General features: G+C 42.2%; 1 protein-coding gene across 2 annotated transcripts in view; it reads right to left on the minus strand.

Annotated features, from left to right (window-relative positions):
* LOC118118982 (protein bicaudal C homolog 1) overlaps positions 1-25,724 on the minus strand; it is a 58,229-nt gene that overhangs the window by 23,160 nt on the left and 9,345 nt on the right. For both annotated transcript variants that reach the window (XM_035172588.2, XM_035172589.2), the window contains exons 2-6: positions 16,864-16,910; positions 7,403-7,472; positions 2,760-2,839; positions 1,561-1,719; positions 146-199 (exon numbers count right to left, since the gene is read on the minus strand). In XM_035172588.2, the coding sequence (XP_035028479.1) occupies positions 146-199; positions 1,561-1,719; positions 2,760-2,839; positions 7,403-7,472; positions 16,864-16,910 (410 nt within the window). The remainder of the gene's footprint in view (positions 1-145; positions 200-1,560; positions 1,720-2,759; positions 2,840-7,402; positions 7,473-16,863; positions 16,911-25,724) is intronic.

Here is a 25,724-nt window from a genome sequence, read left to right on the forward strand (position 1 = left end):
TTCTCTTGGAACGCTATCGCCCTGTTGAATGAAGGTCAAAACTACAAACTTACAAGCCTGCAGGGCAGGAAATGACTGATACTCAAAACTTTGGACTTTAGATGGAGTATCCCTTCAGGACAGACGTGGCCGGGTTCCAACTTACCCTTATTTTCATTCGAGCCGCCTCCACCCCTCCTGGCTGCCCTGCGATGGACACCTGTTCACAATAAAAAGCAACAAATGTAAATCCGTTTGCCAGTTCGCCAGGCTCACATCACTGCATATAGCTGCACTTGATTTCAGTGTAAAGAGCAAAATCTAGGACAAACAACAGGAAACATTTTCCTCTCAACTTAAAACTAACGTTTTATATTCATGAACCACATCACTAATGATGCCATGACTAACATCATAATCAGTAAGTCACCCTCACAATTCAAGTGATTTTCTTTTAAACAAAACCACCGAGATGAGAGGCTAAAAAAAAAAAACAGGACTACATAGACTCTTGTCAGATTTCTCGTCTCTTTTTCTTTCCCCTCGCTCATAGGGAACCGTTTATCGATGTGGAACAAACCAAGAGCTGCTCCAGTGTTTCTGCTCTGGGTTAAAATCAAAACCTGCTTTTGTTGAAAGAGAAATGAAACTGAGAACAGGACTGAGAACAGGAAACATTGAGAGTTGGTTAACCAATGCAAAATAATACACACTTTATTTATCTATACTATTACTAAAACTCTCTGGTCTTCATTACCTTCACAAATGAGAGAACAACACACACACACGCAAACTGCAGGGTATTGGTTGTGCTGTGAACACCATTTTATCTTTAAAAAAAAAAAAATATATATATTCGCTCATCAGCATCACTGTGCTTGTTAAGATGCTTTCTGCCGCAGTGAGAAAGCCTTTGAATAGACACTGCTTAAGGGCTCCTATGTCTAATGAAGGAGTCTCTTGCTACTTATCAGCCTGTACTTGCATCATTACAGTAAGACTGCAGGCGGTTCGACTGTCTGTGAGATGCTCTGAGATGTCTAATGGGGTGCACGTAATGCAAAACCCACAGAGATGAGGTCAAAATGGATAAAGTTAAAAAAGGAACCTGTCAGTACTTTCACAGGTGAACTGTAGAGCACCTGGCAAACATGCGGTTCTGATGCCGTGCCTGGCAGCGAGCTCTCCTCAAATACTCGTACTAAACTTTGATGGTAATTACAGCAGGATCCTACTGCTCTTCTAGCGAGTCCAGCCAAAACACGCCGGCTTCCTCTGGGTCGGCCAAACTAAACAGCCGAGTCCACCAACTCTCTGCAACCTGTCCAGTCTGAGACCCTGTGACACTCAGTGAACAGACTAGAGATCCAATACACTTTCCAGAACGGAAAAACCAACAACCGAAGCTATGAAGAAAACCTGTTGCAGAGAGATGATGACAGTTAAGTCGAGACAGCAGAACGCAACAGACTTTAAGATTAAAGATTCAAAGAAGCAAACTCAGCAGGAAACATCTCGCTCCACTCGTAATTGACCCGGTGTGTCTGCACTGTGTGAATCCATGTCTGCAGCTCCACTCACCTGGTTGCTTTTCTCCGTCTGGTTGTTCCTGTTGGAGTCGGGGAAATGGATGTGGCAGCCCGTCTCCTCCATCACCCTCTTGATGTTGTTGCCGCCTTTGCCGATAACGTGGGAGTGCTCTGTGTGGGAGACGTCCATCTTCAGCGTCACCCTGTTACTCTAATGAGCAGAGAAGACAGGGATGGGGTGAAATGAAGATCGATAACACTTAACAACGGATGTGTGAGTGGATTGTGAATATAAGGTGTATGAGAACGGCAGAAACAAGGCAATTTGAAAAAAGCCACAGCGTCTGACCAAATATTGAACTTTATCCCGTAGATGTCCTACACCGCATTTATTTGTGAAAAATATTGCTGTATCGGCCAAATGACTTGTGCGTGCAGGCATCTGGTACAAACTGTACAGTCGATTGTGTCCCTGAGGCCGGATTGTGTGTCTAATATCTCCTCTGACAGGTTATAATAATCTTTTACAGTACCCGCCATCTCGGTTCAAATCTAAATTTGTCTGTTTTTATGGCCAAGTGACTTTTATAAGTGCAAAAACCAGGAGGAGCAAACCCAAGTGCTCTCTCTGGTTTGCACCCCTGCTCCTCTGATTATAAATGATGCTAGTCAGTCGGTCCAGCTCAGCATCTGCATCCTTCCCTAAATAGCAACAAGATCCAAAACAATTTCCTCTCCTTTAAACACTCTCACATGCTGCAGTTGTTTAGAAATGAAGCGAACGAGCAACAAAATATGAAGTGTGTTCAAAATAAAGTCAAAATGTCAAATAACTCTGCAGCGATTGCCAGACTGCAGCAGTCTCTTCGTGACAGAACCACATGAAATGCTGCAAACAAAGCCAATCATGTGTTGCTCCTTTGGTGTGTGGCTGTTCCAAAGGTGCAAGGATGACTGCCTGCCCCCAGGGGGAGCTACGGTGCAGTTGCCCAGGTGGGGGATTTCTCGTGTTGCCATGGCAACGGAAACCTGCACGCACATGGCAAGCTCAGGATGCGAGTATCTGGCTAGATTGGTGCCGAGTTGCACCGCGCTGCTGTGTGCAATCTGTCACTTGGACAAAAGGGACAGTGGAGGTGAAATACGTTCAGTCTGACTGGAAAGCAAGAAAGTGTGAGAAGCTGAGGAGACAGGGAGAGAAGTACACACAGAAACATGAAGTCTACATTGTAATAAAGATGTGTACTGTACCTTTGTGTCGAGGACTGACATGATTCTATCTTTGGCTTCCCTCACATTCTCCCTCTTCCCGCACACCTTGATGTGAGGGTCTGCAGAGAGAGAGAAAAAAAAAGAGACAGAGCAACATTAAACATGGGAGAGACAGAGCTGGTGTTTAATACGTGTGCCTGTTCAAACAGTTCAGTGTGAGTGAGTCCGTCAGTGGTGATGAATGGCAGATAGAATGTGAAAGTGGGACACAAGTGAAACCCCATTTAACCAAACACGACACGGCAGTCAGCATTTATCAACAAATTACGGCGCGTCAGAGAAAAGCTCCGCAGCAGTAATTGGTGCTTTGATATCTGCCGGGTCTCATTTAAATCGGCGAGTAACCACACGGCACGGGGAGGGAGGGGGGTACACGCAGATGAGTGGAAGTATACAATCCCTGAGTCAGTCGAGCTCCATAGAGACACTGTGAGCTGAAGATAATTGTTCTGCTTCAATTTAGCCTCAATACAAGACGGACGCAATCATGTGATGTTTATCACGACATTCTCCCAAACCTCATTCTGTCATTCAGAAAACACACAGTCAGTGATTCTGCAGACGTAGTAGCAAAGGAGTCAGTGTGTCTGTGTGCGCTCTCTCTCAACTGACACGCACAAAACCAACGTTGTTTCTGCAAATTCAAGCCGTCATGATACCAGGCCGCAGCAGACACTGCGACATCCCAGTGTTCAGTGGAAATACACAGAGTGCACGCAGAGAAAAAACGTGCAATTATGGAGCTAATAGCTTGAGAAAACGTTGCCTCCGCAGAACTCCTCAGCTTCAAAACACTCCACTTAGAAGAAAAAACAACAATAACAAACGCTGCATAGCTAAAGTTTTGAAAGCTAATGCTCGTGTTTGTGGTCGACATCTGGCTCCGGTACATGCACGACCCCTGGGGGATCAAAATGTGAATATGTGGGCACACACACACAGTAATACACACTACATACCCATGGCCCATCGTCTTAATTGTACTGTGCAGCAGGAAGTCAAGTAAGCCCCGTTCCAGGAATACCCCTCCCCACACACACACACACCTCAGATTTACAGTATAGCTGTCAGACAGGACCTGCTGAATCAGATTTATTTTTTCTAAGTCACCGGGACCTTGGAGAACCCCCTGGTTATGCGTGTTTACATTTTTGCAGAGGTCTGCATGTGAAAAATCCTCAACGGTTTTCCACCATGGCCAAACAGTCTCCTTATGAAACTACATTAACATTAGCTAGATACAGGTTTTTATTTTGATCTGCATGATATAGTTCACACTCGCAAATATCAGTCCTGTAAACATGTCTATTTCCATCAAGAGCCATGAATTTTTCTCTTGTAAATCAATGGAAAATCTCATGGGAATCAGGAGTTTTTGGGCATCTTCGGACAATTTAAATGCACCGCTATTCTTGTTATTACCTTTTATTAGTATTATTTTTGGCTACAATTACTATTCCAAAGTGGGATAGGATTGTTTGAAGTAGGTCTAGATTACCTCCTTGATAAATTGGAGATCAAAGTTAAAATGCTTGCTCTCTACTTGCATGTTTTCTTCAGAGAGCGACAGAACCTGGCTCGTGGCCGGAGTTTGAAGAATTCTGTTGCTCTGACACATCAGAAGAAGCTCCAGCGCTCTGTTTAATGGGCCCTGGGAACCATGAGAACCACCGAGCGCCAGCAAACAAGCACTGATCTTGTTAAGTGTGTCACGAGGGTCAGGCGATTTCAACACACTTGTAGACACAACGCGTCGCAGGGAGCAACAACCGCTCCAAGACGATTCGAGGGGTCAGAACTTAAGAGCCAAGCTGCAGACTGACACAGGTAAACAACACAAAAAGAGAAAAACAGCAGCGAGAGCGGTCAGAGATGCGTCGCGGCCTCAACACCGGTTCCAGGAAACTTTCCCACCATTGAGCTGCTGCCGTGAACAATAGAAATCTTTTACACTTCCTCCTGTGGCGCCTCATGTGACCATTGGAGGGAGTATGATTCTTCCAGCGTCTAACCTGTGCAGCACATCTGGCAAACATTAGCCAGGCTGAACGAGCGTTGCAGCCGGGATGTAGAACACCCCCGTATTTTCTAAAGCGGAGTGTGCTGTATGCTTTTTTTTTTTTTGATGATTGATTGTGGAATAAGAAATGAACACCTTTAGTCTTAATTCGGCAAAGGCAACACATATAGAGTCAAACACAAACAAGAGCAGGCTTGCAGCTGTGAAGTGTTTTCAATCGCACAGATTTTACACAGTTTCACTTGACAGAGAAAAAACCCTTTTGACCTGCAGCTCTGTACTGGCACGGCCGAAGCATTTTTCCAGCTCGGGACTACGTTGGAAGAATACCACACAAATGAAGGGAATTAAGTCCTTTTGGTTTGGAGTTTCTCATTCAAAACATCTGCGGAAATGTTGAAACAGACAAATGGCAGGGAGCAGGGAGCGGTATTAAAATATTTACTGCATAGAAATATTATACATTTAACTTTTAGGATTAAAAGGTGCTTTAAAACAGGAAGGCAGGCCAGAAGTTGCAACACAGAGCTGTCTCGTACACACGTGAGCGATATGGCTGCTTAAATCGCAGACAGCGTCCTGATGACGTCCTGCCCCAGAGGCTCACAACAGCCCTTATCACACTAATGCAGGTGGCAGCCATAGCTAGCTGCAGGGGATAAATGAAAAGGCGGAGCTGGCGTTTTGATGGAGTGCGGCCCCGCATGGGCAGAGGTTACAAACAGACAAAATCCCCATCGCATCAGCCGCCGTCCCGCCAAGGGTAACTGGTTCCAGACTGCACAAGAAAGAAGACGCCGATGCAGAATTCCAGGAAAACGAGGCGAACAAACCCAACGGGATAGCTGAAAATAATCCAGCACCAAAATAGCTACATCATCAGCTATTTTTAAGTGCAGAGTGGGTTTCGTGTTGTCACATCCTGTGTTAGATGAGGAGGGGAGACAGGAATGTGGATCATCATTTTCCTGGTGGCCTCCAAGAGGTTTTAACCCCTCGTACATCTTCAGTTGTCCTAAAATTGAATAGAACTAGTGTCTGTTCTAAACCTGCCTGTTTGAGATGGGCTGTTTCAATCCTCCTTGTTCCTTAATTTCCTTTGGGAACAATAAAGTATCCATCTGTCTGTCTGTCTAATGAATTATTCCTGGTCATTAGTGACTCCTCCTCAAACACATCTACAATATACTGTCACTTTTTATTGTCTGTGTGCTGGACGTTGTGAGTAGAGCAGAGAACAGTCTATGGTGCAGAGTGAAACTTGAAAACTTTGCGTTAATCCCACCTGGTTTATGAAGATTTAACAGTCAATGTTTTGTTATAAAAAGAAACTGCATTTAATTAATTACTGTTCGTGTGTGTGTGGCATATTTATAATCTTGATTTTACTGAACTGATGTTATTCTTTCATATATTGCATGTCAGCTATTTCAGAGGGGTGTTCAGCAATTGACAGGGTTAGGGTTAGGGTTTGACCCAGTAGCCTGCAACCGCTGTGGCTTATCCGAGGACGTAGAAGAAGACATGTTCTAGGTTCTGCACCTCCCTCTGTAATTAACCATAGACAAGCCTAGTGTGAAGCTGATTAGATGAACGGTTCACGAGATGCGTTCCACAAACAGACGTGTGGAATTAGTAAGAAGATATGTTATCTAGTCATCTTGTCCTTTCTCTTGCACTCGCTCCCTCCTCCCATGAGCCCAGGTGGTCAGACCACTCACACGTCTCATAAGACAATGGGCTGATTACCCAACACTCTTCCTCTCCTCTCCGTTTACGTAACGCAGAGAGGAAAAAAAAAAATCTGCCATGCGCCAAATCATGGGTCAGATTCTTTTATATTCTCACTTCGTGAACAGAACATCCTTCCCAGGTGGTGCTGGAGGCGAGTTTTGTGAATGAAATAATACTTGGGTCAAATAAATGATTGTGTGTGTGTGTGCGAGTGGGTTGCCAGTTCTTGCAGTTTGATTAAGTATCCAGAGAGACAAATGTTTGAGATTCTGATGGAACCACGTCAACTTTCCTTCCCGTACAGAGAGCGAGTGAGTGAGGAAGTTACATAATGACATCGGACTCCACATCTGGCTGGAGGACGCACACACTCGCAATCCTCCTGAGAACAACAAAGCGGGCACAACTGCACCCCCCCACTCGTCTTAAACCCCGCCTCACCCCCTCCCGGAACAGCTTTAAATAACCATGGTCTTTTTTTTTGTTATTGGTAGGAGAGCAGGAACAACCTCGGCCAATAAATGTGTGAGATTCATACAAGAAACTCCCAAATTCCTCAGTGCAGATGAAATGTCGTGCTTGTGAGGAACAGAAAACATGCGAGCTTTCATCTTCTCCGTTGACTTATTACTAATGACAGACCAGTGACGTTGCTGAGAACATATGTCTGGTTAAAAACAACAGTGACTCGTAATCATTAACCTGAGCTGCAAGCTTAAGATTCGCACATTCAGTCCAGCTGCTGGTCTTGTTGCCGTCTAACAAATTAATTGTGAGCCTTGGTGACAGGCGGTGAAGTGATACGTTCAAGGAAAGTCGTGAAATGTAACATGATGAAAACACCTCGTGGGAAATTTAAAAAAGTTACCTTTTTTGGACTTGGCTCCAATTTTGAGTTTGGACGGCCAGGCTATCTGCGTTTGGGTCTCATCCATGATCTGGAACAGAGTGAAGGAGGACGGACGTTAGCTCAACACACATGTTAAACACAAGCAAACAAACACATGTTGATTATCAATCTTGACATTCATGGTTATATAGTTTCATAGGAGAAAACTGTCAGTTTGAAGCATTTAAGTTGGCGGAAGAATAACAGATCATCAGCCTACATTCAGTTTATGTTGATTAAATATGGTCGTTTTCAGACTTAAACTCCGGATAATGTCCAGACATTAGGGATTGGACATTTTTACATTAAAACAGATTTCGCAGGAAAAAGAAATCCAAAAATTGATCTTGATTTTTTTGGTTAATCTGGTATTTAGGGGACTGACGTTTATCACTGTGTGCAATTTGCTGCAGATCCAAATAAAAATCATGATCTAGAGGATTTAAATGTCGTTTCATGAGGAGACTGTTGGCTCTAAGCTGATGTATGCATTCTACAGAGTGCAATTCCAGTTTTATGCTTTAATACCAGTAACAAAACCCTAGTAACCACTGGGCTCTCGTCAGTATTATATTGGAATTTGTAGATTTTTTCTCCAGCGCCTTAATGTGGCTTTGGATTAGCATGAAGTTTGGGAAACTATTCACTGATTCGCCCGTGCTAGCAAACTTTAACTCTGCTGACTTTAGGAGAACATATGAAACAAGTTATTAGCAGCGAGCAGCAACAAAGAAAAGCCTAACATGATGAAAAGTGGCACAGAGCGACTTCTTCATACGTTATGGAACCCGGAGAAGTCGGAGGAGTACACTTGGCTTCGGAACATGTGAAAAATGCCAACTGCAATTAACGTGAGAGCCTTTTGACGAGTCTAGTCATCGTAACCAGGAGCATATGTCCTGACGTGAAAAAAAGCAAAGTGCTGCCGGTGTAAGGTGCCGGTGAAGATGCTGTCGACGGTCCAATCAGGACAAGTCTTTCCCCCGATCTCCTGCTCCTCTTCTCAACCCAGAGGAAAACTTGCATCGCTTGGCTTTTTGGCTGCAAACCCACAAACAAACCCTTTTGAAAAAAATATGAAGGGGGAAGAAAATACAAGAGGAAAAAACCACCCAACCTTAAAAAAGGAGGGAGGCCGTGTCTCATAATGTCCTCAACGTGCACTATCCTTGTTTTCACAAGGGCCCTGTGGTTTGTTTGTTTTAGTACTTTCCAGGGGTTTGTGCTTTCAGAATATGAATTTCTTAAAAGCTCTCAAAAGTTCTCGAAGCCACGTGATCATGCACCTGAGGATTCCCTCGACCCATTACATGAGCTACCTCTTCATATTCCTTGGTGGTCCGGTGCATTAACGCAATAAGCAGCATAGTGTAACTCAAATGTGAGAGGAGGTGCATTAAGAGCCATAAGTGCTTCCTATGAAGATTATTTATTAGTTTTATTAACACTGCAGCAGCAGCTCACAGCCTTTTAATTTTTTTCACAAATATGTTTGAATTATCTCAGCTCTTGTTCCTTGCCAAAAATATACAAAAACAACAGCCTGTACACCGAGAGGAACCGGTGCACAAATCAAAAAGGGAAGTGCTTAAATTCCTCCATATGCTGTTGTGGAAGTAGCACAGTCTGTTTGGCATCGTTTAAAACAAAACCTGACAGCGAATCCACTGCCAGTCTCACACACAGACGCACACCTGTAAAGCACAGAGACAGCTCTGCTCTTTACTCTGCGGCTAGCTACTCACAGTCCATGATGGTTGACTGGAAGCCCTTTCAAGCCTCAATGATTTTCTGTGAAATCCTATAAAAAGTGGACGGGGCAGTGGCAGTCGAGGCCTGAAGGCTCAGGAACCATCTGCCTGAGCAAATCAGGACGGATCACTCTGTGATTTCTTTACTTGGACTCACCTGGTTTTACTTGGGCTTAAATTTCTAATTTGATTTCTATTTTTGATTGTTAGGGTACATGTTTTTGCTGAATTTGTTTTATACACCAATTAGTTTTTCTAATTTAATCCTGGTTAGTTTGTTTCCAGTCTGTTTCTTTGTGAAGCGGTTGGCTTTAGCGAATAAAAAGGGCTCTATGAATAAATTACAATTACAATCACTTAACTAGAATGGCACCAAGTAGAGCGCAGACCTCCACCAAGGCCCAACAGTCCCCTTAGGAAACCACATCTAAATCTACTAGATCCACATTTTTATTTGGATCTGAACCAAATTGCCAACACTCGTAAACACATTCATTTTATTGTTTGTTTTTTTATTATTCTGAGAAACAATAACATTTTTGAAAATTGTGCAATGTTGAGGGGAATATTCCAGGATCTGCCCCCCGATCCGTATCCACAACAAAATCGGATGGGTTCTTCCTCGGGTCATGGCCCGCCCTTCCCTTTGTTTTAGTATTACTTGCTGTGTAATCCTGCTTAAAATCAAACAAACAGAAAAAAAAAAACCCTCCTTGGCCGAGGTGAAAGTGAACAGCCGTGATGAGCGGCAGCCTGAGGAACCTCTGTTACTAGAAAACCAAAATAAAACCTGGACTCGGGAGTGTAACTTTTTCGAAGCATCTTTAGATTTATCACAACCAGATGGAAGAACTTTTGCAGTGAGAGATTCTTAAGTTGCTCACAAAAACACGTAAGTGTGACCCAATAAAATAATTGCAAAACACATTCGTATAACCAATGTGTTTTATTGTGAGATTCTTCTTTCTCCCTCTTCATCTCTTGGCTCATCACTGAATTCCTTTGGTTGTTATCATTATTACCTACAGACAGAAACATCCTTACTTCTTATTGCGTCTCCTGATTGTGGTGTTTGATTCCAGTTTGAATCAAAATAACAAAACTAAAATAAATCTGATTATCACTCTGTGCTGTGGAAATAAAGGAGAATTCCTTTCTGATGATCTTGGCTAATTTAGTAAATTCTTCTTCTATGGTATCATTAAAGTGACGAAGCCAAGCATAGTTCTCACCGATCATCCCCCCCCCCTCAACCAGAAACCTGCTGCACCATCATCATCATCATCATCATCAGTCTCTCACTTTTACACGTAATGAATTTCAGCCGTCAAACCAACAACTGATGATTTCCGTGTTACAGGGTTCAGCAGTCGGAGGCAAAAGCCTGGAGAATCTACCACCTCAACCTCGTTTGATAGGTTATATGTGGGGAAAGACATTAATTCACTAATACGCCAAAACAGTTGTCCGTCATCGACTGAAGTCACATGTTCACACCAACAGCTGGACGCATCACGAGCAACATTAAAACATTCTGTTCTCTGTGATAAGGAGAAAATCCTTCACTTTGCCTCCAACTTTTTGTTTTGTTTGGCTTTTGATCTTAAAATTCTGTCTCTTGGAAAACAGATTAAAAGGGAAAGAAGTAAAACATGACTGCGACTCGGAGGTTGTTGGAATTACAGAAGAGAACAGAGATCCGAATAAAAATGTCATTAAAAGTAGAAATTTACAAGAATAATAGACTTGTTTATTTACCAACTATGCAAAAACATTTAACACCAAACAAACCCAGTAAATGCTTACGATAGAAACAGCAAAAATATCAGGTGACTCCCATCACACTTTCCTTGAATTATCAAACTATATGGCCTATGCCTCATCAACTTTTTCTCTAAAGGGCTTTGTTCGGAGAGACCTGTTTCCTGTCCAGTGTTGCTGTTCTTGGCAGCGTCCTGCAGATGGGACTGATTTCTAACAGACCACACACCATTTTAAAAGGGTGGACGCCGTTTATTTTTACGAAGGAGCGAGCAAATACCTCTCAAATGGGTCAAGATATTTGCGCAAATTGAGTTACCTACGCATTTAGTGTTCCTCTCCGCCGCCCCACCCATGCTGAAAAGAATAAATACATAAATGACGACGGTTCTGATCAGTTCCATGGCACGACCTTGACGTGATGATTGGCTCTTAAGAGGTCCGCAGCTGGTGCACGGAGGCGTTTGGGTGAAACCAAACAGTGAAGTCCTGAAAGACGGCACATGTGTCACACACGTGACTCTGTATGTACGTAAAAAGCAGCAATCAGCATGGCGGAGGTATGTTTCCTGGGCCGCGCTGCAATGGTGCAGCTGTTTATTCAGCTGGAATGTGTGCGTGTGCATGTGTGTGTGTGTGTGATTGGGAGGGGGGCACCGAGGGATGTTGGGGGGGTGTAAAGACCGACTGAGGGAACAAAAGAGCTGAAATCTGTCAGCTCAGACTGGACCAACCCCCTGAGACTCAGTCATAACCGAGTTCATGTTAACAGTCCGAGTGCTAACTTGCAGGTAAAGCCCCATTACACCTCGGGTCTAATACCAACATACGGTTATAGACGAGCAACTCAAATTACAACATCTGCAGAAGGTTTCTCCTTTGCGTCAAGATTTGAATCAAAGATTTTCACCCCCGTCCAAGTAGCTTTTGGTTTGTTGTCAGCAGGATTACGCAAATTTCATGAAACTTGGTGGAAAGATGGAACACGACAGAACATTTTTGTGTGGATCCAGGATTTTTTTTCCACTTTGAACGATTTTTGATTATTTCCCAGAGAATTATTCATGGGTCTTGATGAAAAATTGGCATATTTGAATCTAGGGTTGGTAATCCAAGAGACGCTTAAGCAAGAGCAGGCTACACTTTGAAAAAGAAAACGCAACAGATACATCCCACCCCCTCCCAGCGGCCCCCTCGTCAAAGCTACGCCCCCAAAACACGAGAACGCCTCCTCAGCAGAAGACTCATGCACAGGGAGAGCTCGGGTAGGCAGGTTGATTAGTGATGGACAGGTACACCAACCAATCAGTTCATACAGTCCAAATGAAATGATTGGTCGTGTTTATCACAGTCCTACGAGACCCACAAACACCAGATGTTTTCTTTTAGACAACTTTATTATTGATGGCTGTCGGGACCTGAAAAGGATTTCAACAAATGATATACAAAAAGTCTTTCAGAAACAAATCCCCAACCAAACCTTTAAGGCACTGATATGTTCTAGTGTGTGGTGCAGCATGATTGAATTTAAGGTGCCTTTTGTGCCCCGGTGGCATTAATGCACTGAACCGAGTGTCGTTCTAGTTTCTATAGTTTGCTTTGATGGCGCTCATACTGACCAAGTTGTTTCAACATCTCACAATTTTCTGTCACCCAAATATTCTAACCTTTTTTTTGTTCCTTTCAACACCCAGAAACGTGAGATGTGCAAATGCTATAAAACCAAATGAAATGAATTACGCCTGGCCTGAGATCAGAGTGCACTGGCACTTACATGTCATGTCTGGCTCTGTTCACGCAAACCACAACTCCCGGGAAGGAGCCATGGAAGAGGGATGAAGTGACTATAGGGGTTCAAAGGAGTCTCTCAACACAAAGCCACTGCGAGCTCTACTGCGGTGCGGTGCGGTGCCCAGTTATCGCACACAGCTCCCCAAACAGCTAATTGGTCTGTGTCCTGGTTTTGATGCTGCGACAGTTCAGTCTAAAACTTTCACTGCAAAAACAGTCCAATGACACGGTTTTTTTCATTCTGTTCAACAATCGAGCATTTAATTTGTGGAGAAATCCCCGTTTTACAGACTGATAACAATGACACACTTGTGGTTTGATGGAGTGAAATGATGAAATAACATTAAAACAGCAGGAGGGAGGAGCAGCGATGAGGGGAGAGCGGGAGGGAAAACATGAGACTGAGATTTGAGACTAAACCACAGATGGAAAAGAAAGAGGGGCATGAAGCTGGTGAGATTCCCCCATGTGAGCAGCAGGGCCGTGCACATGGCTAATTTCCCAGCTGTGGCACCCTCCTGTGGTCCCACTTCATCACGTCTTCCTTTATACTTTTCAACTGACTGCATGAAGAGGGAGGACTGTTTGCGCTCTATTGCAAACATGTTTCTTTGGACTGAGAGGAAGTTCAGCAGACTGAGAAAGAGGGAGCAAGAGCAACAGGGGAGAAAGTGCGGGGGTGGACCATCTCATGTTGCTTTCGTCAGAGACTGAACTCTAATTCTCACTGCTGAGGAAACGACCAAATCTAATTCCCAAAGTCTAGAGTGCACGTGCATCAGAAATCACCACATGGCTCCTCTCATGAGGGAGAGTCATCATCACAGTCATGAGGTCTCCTGCTTGTGGCCGTTGGTTCACCTCTAGTTTCTTCTGAGTGAGAAAAACAACTGAAAAGGAAATATGATTCAGATTCTGTGCCTTTAAAATACAGGGGAAATCCTTTCAGACGATATAACTCAACTATTTTTAAATAATTCCTCATCATTAAAGTGACAAAGCTCAATCAAATACTAGACTCTACATCCCCCATTAATGTCCTCTGACTTAAAACCCTCCCGTACATAAGAGGCGGACAGATGTTTTGGGGGGTTGATCCAAATACGAATACATTTTTCCAATACTGCAACTGATCGATATATACATTAAAAATAACATTGGCAATAATTCTCAAGATGTTATCAAAACCTTTTGACAAAGAAATGAAATTGAGGTTTTATGTTTTACAGGTTAACCATAAAGTTTGTTAGAAATAACTATAAAGGAAGGGACACACACACACACACACACACACACACACACACACACACACACACACACACACACACACACACACACACACACACACACACACACACACACACACACACACACACACACACACACACACACACACACACTTTTACTTCAGCTTTTCCCTATGTTGTCTTAACATCAGTATCTTGGGACACAAATCAAAACCCTCTAACACAACAGCAAGTTTTCACTAGTTGTTAAAATCAGTGGTAATGCAGGAGCAAATCACACATAAGTTACTGTGAGATATAAAAATATCTTTAAAAAGGGCAAATTTTAAATAAAACAGCCTATTTCGTGCTTTCATGGCAAACAAGTAAAAAACATTTAGTCTCATTCCCAAAGCTTTGCTCATAAGAGTGCGTCAGAAATGAGCAAACGCCGTCTCACATGAGGGAGAGCGTTGTTCTTTATTAGTCCAAGCGTGTGTGTGTGTGTAGTACATGGGTGTGTTGGACAGGCAGGAAGCGGTCCAACTAGGAATTTCCATTTTCATCAACTTCAAGGTATTCGACACACACACACACACACACGTACCTCATCCATATTCTTTCAACAATACCGTTCCAGTCGCGCTCTGGGTTTATTTTCCTGGCTTTAATTGGGCATGTATGGTGATCACGCTATCAAGAGGGACCCTACCTTGTATATATCCAAATGGAAAACCTACAGTAAAAACATGAATGTACTCCTCCTCCACCAGGCTCACCAGCCTGCCAACCCAAACAGCTGCACACTAAATTCATAATTGACAATTTAACCTTTGCTAACCACCGACTCTTTGAACTGTGACAATATTTAAGCCAGGGACTTAAAACAAAAACAAAAAATCACGACCGGTAGAAGTTGATGCGCCAGCAGCCATATTTTTTCAGTCTTCACACCTACATTGAACATCTAAACTTTACAGTTACATCCAAACCAAAAAAGGTGGAGACACAGCTTCAGTACATCTATAGCTCTTGTTAAAATTCCATGGAGCAGAATCTCAAGGCGCCTGGTTTGCATTACTTGGTTTTTTTTTAAAAAACTGCTTCAGGGACAGTTAAATTGCCTCCTTCTTTGACATTTAACTCAAGCTTCCTAACCTCCAAAACCAAATACGGAAAATAGACAAAAGGGGAATACTAAAACAAACCGCCGTCCATCATTTATTTCATTACAGCCCATTAACATGCTATAGAGGGACTTAAACATTCTCAGGAAACACAAACAAATCCACTTCGGACACTTAAAAGGAAAACCACATGATTAACAGGATACCTCCGTGGTTATGAAACTCAGTTAACGCTAATACTCGACTGTGATGATTGACATGTGACCGTTTTCATTATTTTCAGATTCATTTCAATACATGACTTCATTTATCATGACACGACTCACACACACGCACGTTAGGGTTTAAATGATTTCAATGGGGTGTATCAGAATTATTTATTTGCCAATTCACAAGACATGTTCTCACTCCAAAGCCGTTAATGTCTGTTTTTCCTAATAATGAAGCCAACTGTGGTCAGATTTTGCTTCAAAAATACAATGAACTGTGTCAAGATTAGAGTTAGAAAATATGGAATAAGAATTTTACCAAGATTAATTATTTTCCGATGGATATATACGGCACTTTGAAAAGTAGATTTCAGAAGTTTGGATTCTTATCCATCACACACCATGAGGGAGGCCAGAATTAATACTGCAGCACGACAACGACCCAAACACAGAGTCATAAAGAACCATCTTCAGTGACGAGGAGAACAAGAAGTGAGAGAAAACACTGAGACGGCCTCAGAGGAACAAAGGCAAAGTTTCCAACAACTGACCGACCTTGAAAAATGTGAGCAAGTGTACAATGGAGCACTGGTGCTTCAACAACACTAATGCGGATATTTTGCAAAACTGGACGGAGATATTTCTTTAAACAAAAGGCGTAGATGCAGATTTTTGTTAAAAGAGTGGAAACCCAAAAGTATTTCGAGTAGTGTAAAGAATTTGATTTTTAATGAAGTTAGTTGATTAATAACTGCAAATTGTCATTTATGAAAGCAGCATTTTTTTGTCTTATTGAGGAATTTTTCACACGCATGTTTATTGTTTTATAAAGTTGATATTTATCAGCTATCAGCCATGATCAGGACTAGACAATAAAACTTGAGGAAACTAATAGCAGCACGATGAATGAATGTTCACATATAATTTATTTATTAAGGACATAGAAGCTTTAATAGGTCCCAAACTTAATAAAAATCCTTGTAGTTATAGCTTGCAATAAAGATCATTAATTCAAAATTACCGCAAAAACCAACACGGTCACACACTGAGTAAAGAATTCCCATTCGACACTATTTAAAATTACTGAGGCGGATCCTTGTTTCATTGCGTGTAATAAACCTTTATCACATTAACTAATTAAATGAGGGACAAAGTCAATGAGGCAGTTCTGTCCTGGTGAAGCCTGTGTTTAACTGCTCTCTCATATTAAACTGCAGAGATGATCTGGTTTACTATGGTACATTATGTAAGAGAGGGGGCTCAGTGTGTTGTGTCAGCTGTGTTATAGGATCAGAGCCCCGGAGTGACTTCACGTCACTTTCGTTCTATTGTCTTTGTTTGTTTGGATGAGTGACCGGAGGAGCACCCGACATCTGCAGCCTTACAGAGACAGAGAGAGAGACAGAGAGAGAGACAGAGAGAGAGAGAAGAGAGAGAGAGAGAGAGAGAGAGAGAGAGAGAGAGAGAGAGAGAGAGAGAGAGAGACACAGAGAAGCGCTGCTCGGGGGGCTGGAGCGAAAGAGATGAGGAAGACAAAGCAAACACGACCCAAACGCAGACTACACACAAACTCACCTTCTGGAAGAAATCCTCCCCGCCGTTGACTCTCCCCTCTGTGGCAGCTAGAGAGAGAGACGGAGAAGGAGAAGAAATAAATATCCGTTCTGAGGAACCCGGTGTAAAGTTGACACAGCCAAATCACACACTGATTATCTGGTCACCTCAGAGTGTCACAGTATCTTCACTCGCACTCACAGCGGCTCTCAGTTCCTTTGGATATTGTCTTTGGCACCGGGACACGCGCTGCTCATTTGCAGTAACGGCGTTAAATTCTCCAAGTCATTTTCTATAATCCTAGAGATTGGATTCAGCTTCCGTGTAACAAATTGATGGATACAGTGAAAATATTTGGGCATATTACAGAAGCAGTTAATGGAATATTTCGTACCACACTAAAGTCCACTGGTGTCGGTTTTCGCACTTCTTCAAAAGAGGCGTTCGCAAGTTTGAAATCCGTCTGTCAGCACACAGTGCGCTGCCGGCCTTGGGAACCACAGTATATGAAAACTTGTGAACAACCTGTAAACTAAATAAGCACTTAGAGAGAGCACTGGTGTTTTAAAGTAGTTTTCCCAAACAGGTGAAAAAGCCAAGAAACTCTATCCGCAGCTGATACAGTGGGCTGGATAGAAACCCAGGGCCCACGACCAAAGAAAGTCGGGGCCTGTAGTCACTAAGACACATCTGCAAATCCTTCAAGTTGCGGGCGGCTCTGTTGATGCAAAATACATCTTTGCACTCCAAGAAGTACTCTCATGTTCCTCTGTCATTTGGGAGAACAGGGGAGGTTTAATGATGCATATCAGCCAGCATTCTCCAGGATGGATCTGCTGCTGTCTGCGCAAATCTGGGTCAGGAGCAGCAGCACAGTCGATCCGGGTTAAACAGTTCAGTCGTAAAAGCTGAGCTCGCTGCTCAAAGAGAACGATATGATAGCTTAAAGAAAAAGTATCGCTGAGTCGACTGAACGTTCATCAGAGACTGTTTCGATCAATCCACTTTTATACAATCAACTCAAGTAAATTCAGTATCTTTATTGTTTGTTATTGTTTAGATTGTTGTTCCGCGCAATCTGAAAATGTCACCTTGGGCTTTAGGAAACTGTGAAGGGCAGAAAATGAATAAGTATGTTCTCATTTCAATTGTTGTGAACGCCCTATTATGATCAACGATGTCAATTACATTAAAATGAGTCCAGAGCGCTGGTCGTCAATTATATACAAGATACAAATATTCAAAGTATATTATTATTGAAACATTGCCTGTACAAATCGCACCAAATCCAACACTGCACTTCCTCCTGCACTTATCTATACACATGGCAAGTGTGAAGCCAACGGTTCTGGAGATATATGAGCCAAATGCAGACAGACAGATTTCTGGAATTATTAGATGGATGATGATATATGATGGTGTTTTCTCCTTCAGACTGAAAATGTCACGGCTGTAAGAATGAGTCTTAATGGAAACTTATATTCTCTAGATACTATTTTATGCTAAATTTATTGTAATGTATACACCCTTGCCCTTAGAAAGAATATATAATGGCAGCACTGCACGCAGAGCTGAAGGACAATCACCATTTTAAACTTGGGTGTGAAAAACATTGTTATAACTCCTACTGTCAACACTACATTTCAAAAGGAGAAACACAGAAAATGAAAACCATCGCTGAGCAGTTTCATTTCCAACCATTGCTGCTGCAGTTATCGGAAGAATTGAACACGTGTACTTACGCAGGCTGCCCAGTCAACAGGCCGCGGTTTGCGAACACATGGGGAGTGGCCTGACTTGGCTGAATTGGTGATATAATTGAAAATGAGGTTTGTGTAAGTAAACTGCTCAGCTCAGCACTCAGCTGATAAATAATGATTTGAAGGAAATTCAAGAAGGACGTAGTTCAGAGACTGATGTCCAACGCAGAGAAACACGATAGTTTCACAGGATTCTCAAATCTGTTTTCTCAAAGCGGTCAAAGAAATGAAGGAAATATTCCAACCGCCAACTATCACCCTTCCGTCATTCTTATCCCGCTTAATCTGCATAGCCTCAATTTAAACAGGACGATGTCCAATTCAGTATTTTTACCCACAAAAGTAAACCTGTGACACATCCAATTACTGCAGGCCCATGTTTTAAATACATGCCCTACTCTGGAAACGCAGTTGTGACAGAAATTTACAAAGAGATCAACAGATGGAAACCGTCACAGATGATGAAATAAAGTTGCGAAAACAAGTTCTGACACTTGTTCTGCAGCTTCCAGAGCCGCCAGGTTTTGTTTAAAGTCACAGCAGTGTTACCGAGTGGCTAATGCTCGCAGTGACGCAGCCTGTGGATAATCAGATGACAGATCATGCCGAGAATGGTGAAGACAGTGGAAATGACGTGCGGCTCGCCAAAGAACACTGACACGTCTCAGTGAGGAGTTAGGACCATCGCTGAAACAATTCTACAATAGTTTTAAACCAGGGGTCTTCAACGTTTTTCAGGCCAAGGACTGATGGAGAGATGGAGCAGGGACCCCCTACTATATATATATATATATATATATATATATATATATATATATATATATATAGTATAAAATGTGTTTTTAATACACAATTTTAAGAGGTCCTCCTCTTTGTGTACAGGAGGCTTGGAGGGACAGGTCTAGGCTAGTCTCGTGCTGTGAGTGAACCGGTGCCCAGCTTGAGAGAGCTCCTGTGTGTCACTGAATGTGTGCATTGCTGACTGAAAGATAACGTCTTCTGCCAATATGTTGGATTCATGTTAATGTGTATTTAAAGACAATAAGATTCGTGGGATAAAAATTGGTTGAAAAAAAAAAAAAAAAAAGACTGTTGAAGACCTCTGTTTTAAACAATTCCTCTTAGTAATTCCAGTTGTTGTGTAAGCAAAATATAAAAACACACTTGATCGCAGCTTCCCACACTCAATAACTGGAGGTTTGAGATTTAGAGCTGTGGGAATTAGTCGGGCTACTTGCCATCATTTGTGAAATTTACAGGATAACTAATTAAAAATGACTTAGATTAACTAACACTGAAAATGAATATTACTGGCACGGGCACTGTTTAGTTTCGTGAGGAACAGCTGTGACGGAAGCTCTCAGTTCCTAGGTGGCCTGCAGTTATCCAAGATTATGAAAGACCCGGTTACTGGAAACGTTTCCTGTAAGAACTAAGACAAACAAAAAAAGACGAGCAGTAACATCTAACAGCCTGTTTTTCCCCCCCACTCGTCTACTGAGACAGTTTAGCAGAAGCAGGTCAGTGGCTGTTTTTCTCTGTGGTTTCTAGTCTTTCATTAAATAACCAATAATAGATCCCAACGGTAAAGTAAAGTCTCAGTGGCAAATTAATGCAACCAGGAACGTGGCAAACCAATTAAAATGCCACTTATATAGAAATTTGCATGAGAAAATTCTCCTTGGTAATGATGCTAAACTCCTTTTGATCATTCTGTATTGCTTAAATGTTCAACTAGTACTGTCATGGATGTGTAACAGATGTTTTCTCTATGAAGAATACGATGCATGCGTGAAGAAGGAATAAAAGAAGAAGACCATCTGATTTGCCTGAGTTGTGTGGATGGTGTCAGTGACAAAAGGTGTGTAGCTACAGCAGAGCCATGCGACAGTCAGATCAAGTAATTACACAACAAACACCACCAACTGCTCATTATAACACTAGTTCAATAACACTTTTTATTCTGTGCCGAATGGAATATGATTTTCATAGTATTAATTCATGACAACGAGTCTCCGTACATCCAGCTTAGAGATTTTCCAATACCAAGCATCCAAAACACCTCCAATACTGCCAAAAATGTTGGGTTGGACATCGACGAGTATGCAAATCGATGCACCGATCTGATAAACAGTGAATTAGTTTCAGCCAGATAAAACAGCAATTTTCTTTTCCCAGAAATCACTTCTTCGTCACACCAAAGCTGCAGTTGCACTTTACTGCCACTGGCAAGTACTGCTATGAGAGCTGTGAAGAAGGGGAAGTGATTTGCAGGAGAGTAACATTAACCAGAACCGAATAAAATGTCAGCATTTGGCAAGGTTTCACTGTGGAATGTTCCACAAGTAAAATGGCCATGTGTACTGTGAGCAAGACCTTAGTTTCGGGGGGGGGGGTTGCCAATAACAACACTAGTAACAGCACATTCAACAATGATAGCAATCGTCACGCATAGGTATTGGATCAGTCCTCCTTATTGACTGATATGCAAAGTCCAGGTTTCGGAATCTGTATCAGGAACATTTCTAATCCAGTCTCACCTTCGCCAAAACACAAAATCAAAGATGTATTACAACAGATGAATTCAAACAGAACACAGACTATAAAACTTTGCTTGGTTCTGAATCTTCAAATATTCAGATCCAAGTAAAAAACTTTGGTCAGAGTCAAACAAGAAGGTCAAACGAGGCCACGACATGATTCAGAGACACAAATAACGACAACTAACTTATACAGTGTGTTTGGTTATTAACCTCACAGCAACCGAAGACTGAGACTAACAATGCAGCATAATCTGTGGCATGTGAGCGCAGGGAGCTGAAAGGAATCGGAACATGAGTGAAAATATGAGCCATGTGCGGAGAGCAAAACATCCTGTTGGAACATGTGTGCTGTGTGAACTGATCATGGGAGAACCCAGAGTGGAGAGAGGAGAGGTGCAGCACGGGGCGTGCTATGAGCTCGGAGATATACATCAGTACGGTGTCTTTGTAAATCTGCAATAAGGAAAACAAACAAATTCCTAAAAACACACAAATGACAGTTTTAACTTGGATCTGCTCTATATGAAATGGCTGCTTTAGGCATTTGCAGCTACTCAAGCTTCTTACAGAGCAGATAAAGGTCATTACCCAAAGCACTACGCTCGGTTCATGACCTCTGAATAGAAGGTTTTAGTGCTGTGCTCATCGATATGAGTGGTGTTAGCAATGATGATGTTATCATCCAGTGCGAGGGCCAGAAAAGCAGAGCTACATCGGTTGTGTAGATTGTCAAACGTTAAAGAGGAACACTTGAAAGTCTGTTTAAAGATCTTGGGGACAACTACTGCATAAAAAGAAAGAAGGTTGTATAAAACTTCTCTAGAGGAAGCTGTTCCAAGTCTGATGAGTTGCCACAAGTGATGCCACTAAAATTAGTGTCAGTTGGATCCTCTGCTCGGGGCTGCATTAATCCTGACTAGCGTAACACAACTGAATCTCCACCCGAACGGTCAGTGGTCGAGTTATTTGTCGGTAATGCTGGTAATGATTAAGTGGAGTGCTAAAAACAACTGGCCACTGCTGCAGCTTTCATGTCAAGTGAGAACGATGAAGACAGAACAGAAAAGTTCAAGAAGCCAGTCCAATCCGTTTATACGCCGACTTCGACACTGCGCTAGGTCATTAAAACTGCACGTTGAATATACTTCTTGATCTCTGCTGTTAAAGTTACTGTTAGAGTTAAGGGTGCACTCAGATTTCGGCTGCTGACTAGTTGGACTCACCCATTGGGCCTCTGTTTTCTGGAATCATTCTCCTCCCCTTCGACCTCCAGCCTGTTACCATTTTCCAAATCACCTCTGCTACAGGAAGTTCTCAGCGCACATGTGAAACTCGCCGTCACGCAACATTCTGCTTTTGAGGCATTTCCCAGCAATTTTAAAAAAGGGATTGTCGGTACTTTGCAGCAGTAGTCGCTGGATCCATGCCACCTAAGACGACTGCGATTAAAAAAAAAGAAACGCACACAAGCCAGACTGTGTTTTTTTCTCCTTCCTAAAGCAGAAGGATACTGGGTGCAGCCAAGCCGTTCTCCAGCGCTGACACAGCACTATGGAGATGGCTGCTGACTGGCAAACCTTTCAATGCCGGAAAACACCAAAATCAAATACGGCGGTCAACAAATTGACGTTCTCTTCTACAAGACGTCTCTGTTTACTTGTAGATTGTACTTGCCAACGACATAAGATTAGAAGGAGGAGAAGCAGAGCGGGGAGATCTTTTACATTTGTCTTTGCCCCCTTCCTCAAAGTATTGACAGGCATTTCACCACAAAAATGCATAGCTCATGCCTCATTACTTAAATAGCCCAGAAACCCACTTCTTTGTCTGCCAACCAAAAAGCCCGGGTGTAAATTATAGGCCTTTCATATGTCAAATCGATGGAATGATTGGACGAGGGGTTGAAGAGAATACCCCTCGGTTAAAGTACATTTTTCAGAGTTTAGTAGCTTTGAGTTGCATCAAAGCGGATTTGCTTCATTTGTTTCACAAGTGCTAGAATGGTCCGATGGTGTTGTTCTTTTCAAGCAGGTTATATGAGGACATTGCAGCGCTCCTCCCTCCCAGCGCAGCAGATTGTAAAGGCATCACAGCTGAACCACGACACGAGACCCCTGAGCTTTGATCACGTGTCGCAATCAATTCTGTCCGCTTTTTTTTTATTTTATTTTTTTTACATGGAACATTAATCTATTAATCAAATAAACACGGTTAATCAGATCCTCGAATTTACAGTATTTGATGTTTCTAATTACTGTCACATTTTAAAAAATAAGAGTGAGAGACGTTACAGTGGAAAAGCATAGAGGACTGGATGTTGGCAGATGTGACCGGGTCTGGTTTCCATTATTTTGTGGAGGGACTTGACTTTCTGGGAGATTCCGCTGTTTTGACACTGGAGGAATGTAAATAGCGCAGATTTCTGCAGCCCTGGCTTCAATGCACACGCAACAATCAAACAAACAATAGACATTTAAATCGAATAAATCCAATCAGAGGACATTTTTGATACGGATGTTTTCACTATCAGCGTGTTTGACTTTCTACACTACACCAGGTACAATGGAACGCTTGAGAGTGAGGCGCAGTTTAACAAAAGCCAAATTAGAATTGACAAATCCACAATGACTTTTATAATAACACGAGGGAAAATACCTCATGGCTCACATGTAAACCAATATCCACTTATTTTTTAACAAGTTATATTAGTCATTCAAAAAAAGTATCAAATAATGAAAGGGGGAGTTTGTACACCTGGCTGCCGAGAGATTCGTGCTGTCCCAGAATTATTGAGCGAAATCTTTCACGTCGAAGGATCTCGACGAAGACGGGAGGATTTAGATTACAAAAAAGCAAAAGAGCCCAGAGGCACCAGCTAAATCTCAAAACTGCAGGGCTGCTCAGACCAAATCCTCTGTACTGGCAATAACCACACGAGGACTTAAGGTGAAACGTGGGACATTTCACCGAAAACGTCTACGCAGGCATTTCAAGTCTATTTCCCCCTGGATAGGATTTCATAACAAATGACAACCCTAATCTAGGAAACGGTCGACATGTCAGTCCTCTGAAGTGAGACAGATTAGTATTAAAGCCAGACTTTTGACCCACCCCTTACACACACACACAGACGACAACTACTAGTACATTGAAAAAAAAAAAAAAAAAAGGACATTTCCCTTAGATATCTTTAAAGAGCGGGTGGGCACCAGCTCTCCGACGTCCCTCCCTCCAGTGCAGGCAGCAGCTCACAGCTGATTCAACATGGAAGCCTCAGGGAGCCGCAGCAAAACATGAAAACACATGTGTTGCAACAAGCTCATTAGGTAAGAAACCATGCTCATTGCTCTGTGTATTTTCACTGTATCGTCAGCGGGCCCGAGTAAGACAGCACCATTTTTCAACCTGGACAGCAAATCCCTTGTATGTGTAAACCTACTTGGCAAGAAAACTTCTGATTCTCTTATATTGAAATTACTGATAATGTGGTAAGTAAAAGTGAGACAAACAATTTACTTAAAGGCTAAACTAGTATCAATATATATTTGTATTACTCATTCAGAGAGAGCAGGTGAATTGGTTTAAGTTCTGTTGAGAGTTTTGTAATAGTACTTTGCCATATTGATATGTACAGTGTCATGATATAGTAAATTGCCCAGAAGATCCATTGAGGATTTTCATAAAAATTTAAAATCGGACAAATCAAGGTGCAACAAGTACGTCAATCCAGATCTGACGCTGAATTCTTGCAGAGATATAAAAGGAAAAGATGTGTTATGAACTTCCGTCTCCCTGTGAGCTGCTCTGGAACACTTTGGGCAAGTTGGCATCTTGAGAAACACTTCAACTGTTGGCAGCTAATCACCAAGTAAGGATTGGAGCAGTACACATATACAGCAGAAGCAGCCGTCTACCTTATGTGCCCTTTCATATCAACACTGCCAGAGAAGCATGTTGAGCTTTCAACACCGACTGCTTTAACTTTGTTGAAAGAAAAACTGGAGGCTATTTATATTTCGTGATTTTCCTCCTACTACAAATCCTGCTTTTGGAACAGAACTGTTGTTATGCCTTTTATTTATTATGTGAAATGTTTTGCATAACGGTTGTTTCTCAAGATTCACTTTACACAGATGCTTTCTGAGCGAAAGTGATGGCAGGATTCCTACCAAATGATATTTTACTGCCCATTTACAAATAGGAAACCAAATACATTTAGATTTTTTTATTATACAAAATAATTTGATGTTCTGTATTTACTTCTATGTTCTGTATTTACCTCTATATAGTAGCTTTCATTGATTGTGGCAAAGTCATTCATTCCCTCAGATTCAAATTGCTGACTAATGGACAAGGAAATCCAGGGATACAGAATGTAATCCAGTCTCACTGTTAATGTTTAACTGTGCAAAAACTCTGATCACAACTGCACTTATTTCTGCAGGTTTAGCACTAAGAGGTTCTTAGGTTTGCACGTTCTTGCCATGTCTGTGTGGGTTTTTTTATCTGGTTACTTCCTCCCACAATCCAAAGACTGGTGATAGAGATTGGTGTTAATTGGAGACTTCCAATCCTTGAG

This window comes from Hippoglossus stenolepis, chromosome 12, assembly GCF_022539355.2.
Source record: "Hippoglossus stenolepis isolate QCI-W04-F060 chromosome 12, HSTE1.2, whole genome shotgun sequence".
NCBI lineage: Eukaryota > Metazoa > Chordata > Actinopteri > Pleuronectiformes > Pleuronectidae > Hippoglossus > Hippoglossus stenolepis.